We start from the raw sequence: 9,566 nt of genomic DNA, 5'->3' as shown, positions 1-9,566 counted from the left end.
CTGTCTTTACTGAACTGTAGCTTCGTCTGTAGTCCTGTCTTTACTGAACTGTAGCTTCGTCTGTAGTCCTGTCTTTATTGAACTGTAGCTTCGTCTGTAGTCCTGTCTTTATTGAACTGTAGCTTCGTCTGTAGTCCTGTCTTTATTGAACTGTAGCTTCGTTTGTAGTCCTGTCTTTACTGAACTGTAGCTTCGTCTGTAGTCCTGTCTTTACTGAACTGGAGCTTCGTCTGTAGTCCTGTCTTTACTGAACTGTAGCTTCGTCTGTAGTCCTGTCTTTATTGAACTGTAGCTTCGTCTGTAGTCCTGTCTTTATTGAACTGTAGCTTCGTCTGTAGTCCTGTCTTTACTGAACTGGAGCTTCGTCTGTAGTCCTGTCTTTACTGAACTGTAGTCTGTAGTCCTGTCTTTATTGAACTGTAGTCTGTAGTCCTGTCTTTACTGAACTGTAGCTTTGTCTGTAGTCCTGTCTTTATTGAACTGTAGTCTGTAGTCCTGTCTTTACTGAACTGGAGCTTCGTCTGTAATCCTGTCTTTACTGAACTGGAGCTTCGTCTGTAGTCCTGTCTTTACTGAACTGTAGCTTTGTCTGTAGTCCTGTCTTTATTGAACTGTAGTCTGTAGTCCTGTCTTTACTGAACTGTAGCTTTGTCTGTAGTCCTGTCTTTATTGAACTGTAGCTTCGTCTGTAGTCCTGTCTTTACTGAACTGGAGCTTCGTCTGTAGTCCTGTCTTTACTGAACTGTAGTCTGTAGTCCTGTCTTTACTGAACTGGAGCTTCGTCTGTAGTCCTGTCTTTACTGAACTGGAGCTTCGTCTGTAGTCCTGTCTTTACTGAACTGTAGTCTGTAGTCCTGTCTTTACTGAACTGTAACTTCGTCTGTAGTCCTGTCTTTACTGAACTGGAGCTTCGTCTGTAGTCCTGTCTTTACTGAACTGTAGTCTGTAGTCCTGTCTTTACTGAACTGGAGCTTCGTCTGTAGTCCTGTCTTTACTGAACTGGAGCTTCATCTGTAGTCCTGTCTTTACTGAACTGGAGCTTCGTCTGTAGTCCTGTCTTTATTGAACTGTAGCTTCGTCTGTAGTCCTGTCTTTATTGAACTGTAGTCTGTAGTCCTGTCTTTACTGAACTGTAGCTTCGTCTGTAGTCCTGTCTTTATTGAAGTGTAACTTCGTCTGTAGTCCTGTCTTTACTGAACTGTAACTTCATCTGTAGTCCTGTCTTTATTGAACTGTAGCTTCATCTGTAGTCCTGTCTTTACTGAACTGGAGCTTCGTCTGTAGTCCTGTCTTTATTGAACTGTAACTTCGTCTGTAGTCCTGTCTTTACTGAACTGTAGCTTCGTCTGTAGTCCTGTCTTTACTGAACTGTAGCTTCGTCTGTAGTCCTGTCTTTACTGAACTGTAGCTTCGTCTGTAGTCCTGTCTTTACTGAACTGTAGCTTCGTCTGTAGTCCTGTCTATTGAACTGTAGCTTCGTCTGTAGTCCTGTCTTTATTGAACTGTAGCTTCGTTTGTAGTCCTGTCTTTACTGAACTGTAGTCTGTAGTCCTGTCTTTACTGAACTGTAGCTTCGTCTGTAGTCCTGTCTTTACTGAACTGTACCTTCGTCTGTAGTCCTGTCTTTACTGAACTGTAACTTCGTCTGTAGTCCTGTGTTTACTGAACTGTAGCTTCGTCTGTAGTCCTGTGTTTACTGAACTGTACCTTCGTCTGTAGTCCTGTCTTTACTCAACTGTAGCTTCGTCTGTAGTCCTGTCTTTATTGAACTGTAGCTTCGTCTGTAGTCCTGTCTTTACTCAACTGTAGCTTCGTCTGTAGTCCTGTCTTTACTGAACTGTAGCTTCGTCTGTAGTCCTGTCTTTACTGAACTGTACCTTCGTCTGTAGTCCTGTCTTTACTGAACTGTACCTTCGTCTGTAGTCCTGTCTTTACTCAACTGTAGCTTCGTCTGTAGTCCTGTCTTTACTGAACTGTAACTTCGTCTGTAGTCCTGTCTTTATTGAACTGTAGCTTCGTTTGTAGTCCTGTCTTTACTGAACTGTAGCTTCGTCTGTAGTCCTGTCTTTACTGAACTGTAGCTTCGTCTGTCGTCCTGTCTTTACTGAACTGTAGCTTCGTCTGTAGTCCTGATCGCTGTACTAGCACCTCCTCTGGTCAGTCAGGGCACCTGTTCAGGGGGGAGGGGTAACGGGAGAATAGCCTGATCCTCCCACATGCTACGTCCCCCTGGTGAAACTCCTCACTGTCAGGTGAAAAGAAGCAGCTGGTGACTCCACATGTATGGGAGGAGGCATGTGGTAGTCTGCAGCCCTCCCCGGACCAGCAGAGGGGGTGGAGCAGAGACCGGGACGGCTCGGAAGAGTGGGGTGGGGGTGGTCTTCTAGATTACTTTCACCCTATTCAGGGCGTCACAGTCATGTGACAGATGGACAAGCCACTGATTTTGGGGAAAAGTGTTTCACCGGCTTAGAAATGAGAAGTACATGATGTGTCGTGACGTTCTCTTGCGGGACTCGTTTGTCCTCCATGACTTGCGAATCCAATTGCTGTGCAGGTTTCCATCAGGTAACGTGCCGTTTGGATGAAGGCGGCGTCTGGCGGCCACGTGTCTTGTGGGCTGTTGGTGAAGACAGGGTGGTGTACAGCTCACCGGCACGGCTTACCGCGGGGCGCGTCGGGGGTGGTCCTACTCTGGGGGTATTTCTTGTCCGTATGGGTACGTGCAGCAAGTGGCCTCTCTGTCCACATGAAAGCCCAGCGGCGCAGCAACGGATCGACACACCCCGTCCACCTGGGCAAGGGTTCAGAGTTCAAATTCAAGAAGTACGCCGCCATATTGGAGCATGAGCCCCTCTTGTCAGGGGGGTTCGGTAAGGTAAGGAAACCCAAGCTAACTGATGAATTCTCTCATTGTGCAGCATGTATTAACAGTGTTCATTTTTATTTTTGGGGCTCCTCTGTTAACCCCGCGGGGACTTCTTCTCTGCATTTAACCCAGCCTACTGTAACGATCACGGATGAATAGGCTCGGTAGCCCTTGGCTAACGGGCCGGACCCTTTAGTCGACCGGTTAACGTTGTCGCCCGCGGCGCGGGAGGTCCGAGTTCGCGTCCCGGCTGTGACGGTCCGGCCGGGCTGCCCCCCCCCCCCGAATTCGCTACCGTATCGTATAGGAGCAGTTCTTCTTTCGAGTGCCTTGCTCAGGGGCACAGACAGGAGTATGAACCCTACCATGCCTGTCTTTCTGGTGGTGGGAGGAAACCCACGCAGACACGGGGAGAACATGCAAACTCCACACAGAAAGGAACTGGGACGGTCTGGGTTTCGAACCCAAGACCTTCTTGCTGCGAGGCGTCCGCGCGAACAACTGCGCCACCGAGCCGCCCAAGCTGGAGTTCTCGTGACTGCTACACAACACAACCGCTCCGCCGTCGCGCTGCCACGTGTCGTCTTTCTGCGTCTCGCGGACTCGGTACGGGATTTGAGCTGGACTGTCACGAGTTCTGGCGTTTAAAACCGTGCGAACGTGACAAACAGGCCTGAACAGCCCCCGCGTGACGGGGACTGGATGGAGGGTGTTGACTCAGTGGAGGCTGCTCACCATGGAAACGCCTCCCACTTCCTGAACGCATTAACACAAAGACCCTCGATGGAAGTGATCGCTCATTGAAATTCAGAACATGGGCCTTTCATTGTCAGAAGACAACACACTCGCATCATGGCTGCAGGTCAGCCAGACTATATTTAAGACCGGACATTATTTTGGTCGTGTTGAATTCTGGGAGCATGATCAGTTCGTGTACAGCACTGCTGTTGTTATCTGTGTCTGTTAAATCAATGTTACTTGTTCTTTCAGCGGTAAGAAGGGGGGGGGGGGCTGTGCGTAGGAGGTGGTTTACCTTGATGGCCTATCTTCTGCTGTCCCAGGGTGACAGGACCCTGAAGGTTTACAAGGTGTTTGTAAGTGTCCCGGATCAGAACATCTCATGACCTCAACAAGACAAGTACAGTAAATCTTGTGTGTTCAGTTTCAGGCAGCCCGATGGCACAGTGGTTAGCGCGGTCCCCTCACAGCAAGAAGGTCCTGGGTTCGAGCCCCGCGGTAGTCCGACCTTGGGGGTCGTCCCGGGTCGTCCTCCGTGTGGCGTTTGCATGTTCTCCCCGTGTCTGCGTGGGTTTCCTCCGGTTGTTCCAGTTTCTCTAGGTATGAATGTGTGTGTGTGGGCCCTGTGATGGCCTGGTGGCCTGTCCAGGGTGTCTCCCCTCCTGCCGCCCAGTGACTGCTGGGATAGGCTCCAGCATCCCGCGACCCTGAGAGCAGGATAAGCAGTTTGGATAATGGATGGGTGGATGGATGGATGGTTCAGGTTCACATGTGAATACGGATCTGTGACAGAGTGAGATCTATGGTGCTCATAGATGATCAGCCATACAACTCACAAGAAGCTCAACGGAGACCAAATCACACAGACATCACAGTCCATGTTTTCGTTCTACCCTTATGTGCTTCAGTTCAGCTTCAGCAAGACTGAGCTGAAGCTGAACTGAAGCACATAGAACAGAAACAGGACCCATTTGGTCTCTGTTGAGCTTCTTAACGTGGTTGGGAGTGTAGGTACAGGATGAAACCAGAGGACATTATTTCAGGATGTTGAACTTGCCATATTAAATATGTCGTAATAATGGCATCGGTGGGAATTTATGACATTTAACTGATTCGAGACCCTCGAATATTGTTGTTCTGACTCTGGTAGGTTTGCACTCAGGTTTATCTTGAGGCACCACGTGTTAATCGAGATGATGCAATGCTGTTTCCTTTTCCTTGAGATGTTGGTCTTGAGGTGTTGGTCTTGAGATGTTGGTCTTGAGGTGTTGGTCTTGAGGTTGTGGTCTTGAGGTTGTGGTCTTGAGCTGTTGGTCTTGAGATGTTTGTTTTGAGAAGTTTGTCTTGAGGTGTTGGTCTTGAGGTGTTGTTCTTGAGATGTTGGTCTTGAGATGTTGGTCTTGAGGTGTTGGTCTTGAGGTGTTGGTCTTGAGATGTTGGTCTTGAGGTGTTGGTCTTGAGATGTTGTTCTTGCGATGTTGGTCTTGAGGTGTTGGTCTTGAGATGTTGGTCTTGAGATGTTGGTCTTGAGGTGTTGTTCTTGAGATGTTGGTCTTGAGATGTTGGTCTTGAGGTGTTGGTCTTGAGGTGTTGGTCTTGAGATGTTGGTCTTGAGGTGTTGGTCTTGAGATGTTGGTCTTGAGGTGTTGGTCTTGAGGTGTTCGTCTTGAGGTGTTGGTCTTGAGATGTTGGTCTTGAGGTGTTGGTCTTGAGATGTTGGTCTTGAGATGTTGTTCTTGAGGTGTTGGTCTTGAGATGTTGGTCTTGAGGTGTTGGTCTTGAGGTGTTCGTCTTGAGGTGTTGGTCTTGAGGTGTTGGTCTTGAGGTGTTGGTCTTGAGATGTTGGTCTTGATGCTGTTCTTGAGATGTTGGTCTTGAGATGTTGTTCTTGAGATGTTGGTCTTGAGGTGTTGGTCTTGAGGTGTTGGTCTTGAGATGTTGGTTTTGAGATGTTGTTCTTGAGATGTTGGTCTTGAGATGTTGGTCTTGAGGTGTTGGTCTTGAGGTGTTGGTCTTGAGGTGTTGGTCTCTGTCACCACACCGTGCACATCTGCTTTCCAACACTACATGTGGTGTTTTGTCACATGCTGAAATTCACTGATTCTTTGGCATTTGCATCGGTGTGTATCTGATGTGTAACTCGAGGTGTTGCGTTAACGTTCCCTTCAGCTTTTAGGTCTGGACACCCCCGTGTTGGGAGACCTCTGGTGAGAACAACCGCCCCCCCCCACAGTGACCTCCCCTCAAGCCTGTATCACCTTTCTAACCTCCGGATGTCTCAGCACCTTCTCCTGCATCTCAACACCCCCTCCACGAGGTTAATCTAGAAGACCACCCCCACCCCACTCTTCCGAGCCGTCCCGGTCTCTGCTCCACCCCCTCTGCCGATCCGGGGAGGGCTGCAGACTACCACATGCCTCCTCCCATACATGTGGAGTCACCAGCTGCTTCTTTTCACCTGATGGTGAGGAGTTTCACCAGGGGGACGTAGCGCGTGGGAGGATCACGCTATTCCCCCCAGTTCCCCCTCCCCCCGAACAGGTGCCCCGACCGACCAGAGGAGGCGCTAGTGCAGCGACCAGGACACACATCCACATCCGGCTTCCCACCCGCAGACACGGCCAATTGTGTCTGTAGGGACGCCCGACCAAGCCGGAGGTAACACGGGGATTCGAACCGGCGATCCCGGTGTTGGTAGGCACCAGAATAGACCACTATGCTGCCCGGATGCCCCCATTAAACATCCTTTAAATCCACGAGTCAAAATGCATCAAAAGTAGAGTCTTTATTGATGAGCGGGCAAAAGAACCAACTCAGTTGAACTGTACAGATACAGAAGATCATCTCGTGAAGGAAGGAAGGAAGGAAGGAAGGAAGGAAGGAAGGAAGGAAGGAAGGAAGGAAGGAAGGAAGGAAGGAAGGAAGGATGCCAGATGCAAAAAAAAAAATCATGGACCTCTGTTGTCTTTTCACGTCATCTCTCCATATCAACATCTGTACAGGTTTAGTTCGCAGTCTTGGATCTATGAGATGCAGTGGGATACATGCTAATACAGTACGCTGTGCAAGTGTCCACGTTGAGGAGATTGACCGCACAAATAATGCAAACAGGCACGTGCCCGCCACACGCCCGCCACGTGCCCGCCACACGCCCGCCACACGCCCGCCACACGCCCGCCACACGCCCGCCACGCGCCCGCCACGCGCCCGCACAGCTTCATGACGTCACTCTGAACTCGGGGAGCCAACCTGGTGTGGTCTGAGCCCACTCCCCAAACACCCAACGTACCGGGCCACGTCCGGTCGGAGTCCCTGGTGGGAATGAACTGTGATCCCCAAACAATGAACTGACCCCACGCAGGGGCGGGAGTTAAGACGGTGGGCCGGCTCACATCCGGGTCCCCCTCGTGGTCCCGTGTCACCTCGTGTCTTGAGTACTTGTAATGGGACTTGGTCATAATCACACTTCCGGCGTGTTCCCTGGAGCGCCATTTAGCAAACAGATGTTTGAATTACCAGTCAATGTTTTCACCTCCCACATCTCCATCTTATTACACCCCCCCCACATCTCCATCACGTTACACCCCCCACATCCCCATCACATTACACCCCCCCACATCCCCATCACGTTACACCCCCCACATCCCCATCATGTTACACCCCCCACATCCCCATCATGTTACACCCCCCACATCTCCATCACGTTACACCCCCCACATCTCCATCACATTACACCCCCACATCCCCATCATGTTACACCCCCCACATCTCCATCACATTACACCCCCCACATCCCCATCACATTACACCCCCCCAAATCCCCATCATGTTACACCCCCCACATCCCCATCATGTTACACCCCCCACATCCCCATCATGTTACACCCCCCCCACATCTCCATCACATTCCACCCCCCCACATCTCCATCACGTTACACCCCCCCACATCTCCATCACATTACACCCCCCACATCCCCATCACATTACACCCCCCCAAATCCCCATCATGTTACACCCCCCACATCCCCATCATGTTACACCCCCCACATCCCCGTCATGTTACACCCCCCACATCTCCATCACATTATACCCCCCACATCTCCATCACATTACACCCCCCCACATCTCCATCACATTACCCCCCCCACATCTCCATCACATTCCACCCCCCCACATCTCCATCACATTACACCCCCCCACATCTCCATCACGTTATACCCCCCACATCCCCATCACATTACACCCCCCCACATCTCCATCACGTTACACCCCCCACATCTCCATCACGTTACACCCCCCACATCTCCATCATGTTACAGTCACTCAGGTCAGGGCAAATTCAATGGCCTTTGCTGACAAATGCGCAAGTCACATTTTCCAAGTTCCCCCAAACGTTGCCCTGAAAAAGAGCTGTACATTATTGTATTTTGCAGGAATCTTTTTAAACAATTAATTTCCATAATGTAACCGGTCAATTTCTCATTATTTCAAGACGAAAGTTGCTTCCAGATGGACTCGTTACTATCAGAAGCTGCTCTGTCGCCATTCTCCAGTCAGCAGAAACTTTACTTCCTTCCCTTCCTCTCGTTTTTTCTCTCCCCCTCTCCCCCTCTCCCACACCCCCACACACCCTCCCACACCCTCACACACACACACACACACACACACACACACACACCACAAATGCTCTATAAAAACACAAGCAGGAGTATGTTGTCCTGTACAGGCTGTACAATATATGAAATCAAGTCGTCATATTTCAAAATAGTGTCATCTGCTCAGCGTGTCTTACTTACAAATCAAGGAAAACAGGCAATAATTATTCTCTTATGTCGCTGTCGATAGAAATGACCCCGACACGCCCAAAGCCGGTCCGAACAAAACCAAACGGGTCAGGGGTCTGGGTTCAGCGCGGCTGTTTAAACGGACCGGAGGGGAACGTGTTGGCTCCGTGTTTTGCAGCGCCCCCTCCGGTGCCTCGGAGAGAGGGAAGCAACAGAACAGGCGTCCTCCGGGGTGCTTGGCGAATCCCTTCCAGAGCCCGAGAGTCCAGTCGGTGTGTGAGCCGCACGCTGAACAACGTCCTTTATCAGCGGTCCATCGGCGCGTTTGAGGGTTCAGGGGGCCTGAACCCTCTGTCCGCCCCGGGTCCCGTGTGACGCACGGGCCGGTTCTCAGCGCAGCGCTGTGGGCGTGTCCTTCCTCAAGTAAGGCAACATTGTTTCCGGTTCGCCGTAATGACGTCAGTCCGACTGACTCTGCGTGGGGATTGCTGCTGCGATCTCGGTCGTGGTCTCTCGCAGCTGAGGGAATTGGTAAGGGAATCGGTCCAAGTGCCACCCGGGGCGTTTCCTTTGCCCCCGTCGCAGACTAGTTTCCACCTGCCACAGCCCGGAAACGGTCAAACCCCGTTGATTCAAACACCGAGACGTTCTAAATGAAATGGCGCCGCCGTCCTCGTTCCTCCGCAGACTCCCGCCTCGCCGATCAAGGCGCGTTACGTGACTTCCCGTTTTTCCAAACGTCGAACATTCCCCCCGTCTTTAAGGTCACCTCGGCCGATCCCGTGTCGTGCGGCATTACATGATGCAGTAGGCCTCATCCTGGGGCAGGTGTTGTTTAGTCCTCCAGTAGGTGGGCAGGTGAGCTCGCAGCACTTTCCTCAGGTCCTCGTTGAGGAGCAGACAGAAGATGGGGTTGACCCCGGCCTGGGCGAAGCTCATCCACACGGTGATGGAAAGGTACCGGTGAGGGATGGCGAAGGACTTGACAAACACCCTCCAGAAGCAGGCCACTATGTAGGGAGCCCAGAGCACCAGGAAGAGCAGGGTAATGGTGTAGAACATTCTGCCCAGCCTCCTCTCCGACCGCACCTCCTCCATCCCCAGCAGCCGCCGGTGTTGGTTGTGTAAATTTTGCCGGATGCCCAAAAGAGTCGGCGGCATGGGACCACGGCCGA

The 9,566-nt window shown here is 51.2% G+C and overlaps 1 protein-coding gene across 1 annotated transcript in view; it reads right to left on the bottom strand.

Moving 5' to 3' along the window:
- Positions 1–8,361: 8,361 nt before the first annotated feature.
- Positions 8,362–9,566, bottom strand: part of LOC130107962 (probable G-protein coupled receptor 173) — a 2,244-nt gene continuing 1,039 nt past the window's right edge. Inside the window, exon 1 of the mRNA XM_056274783.1 lies at positions 8,362–9,566. This exon is cut by the window's right edge and continues 1,039 nt beyond it. Coding sequence (XP_056130758.1) covers positions 9,187–9,566 — 380 coding nt within the window. The 3' untranslated portion in view covers positions 8,362–9,186.

Source organism: Lampris incognitus, chromosome 2 (genome assembly GCF_029633865.1).
Source record: "Lampris incognitus isolate fLamInc1 chromosome 2, fLamInc1.hap2, whole genome shotgun sequence".
Taxonomy (NCBI): Eukaryota; Metazoa; Chordata; class Actinopteri; order Lampriformes; family Lampridae; genus Lampris; species Lampris incognitus.
This window is presented reverse-complemented; position numbering and strand designations above follow the sequence as displayed.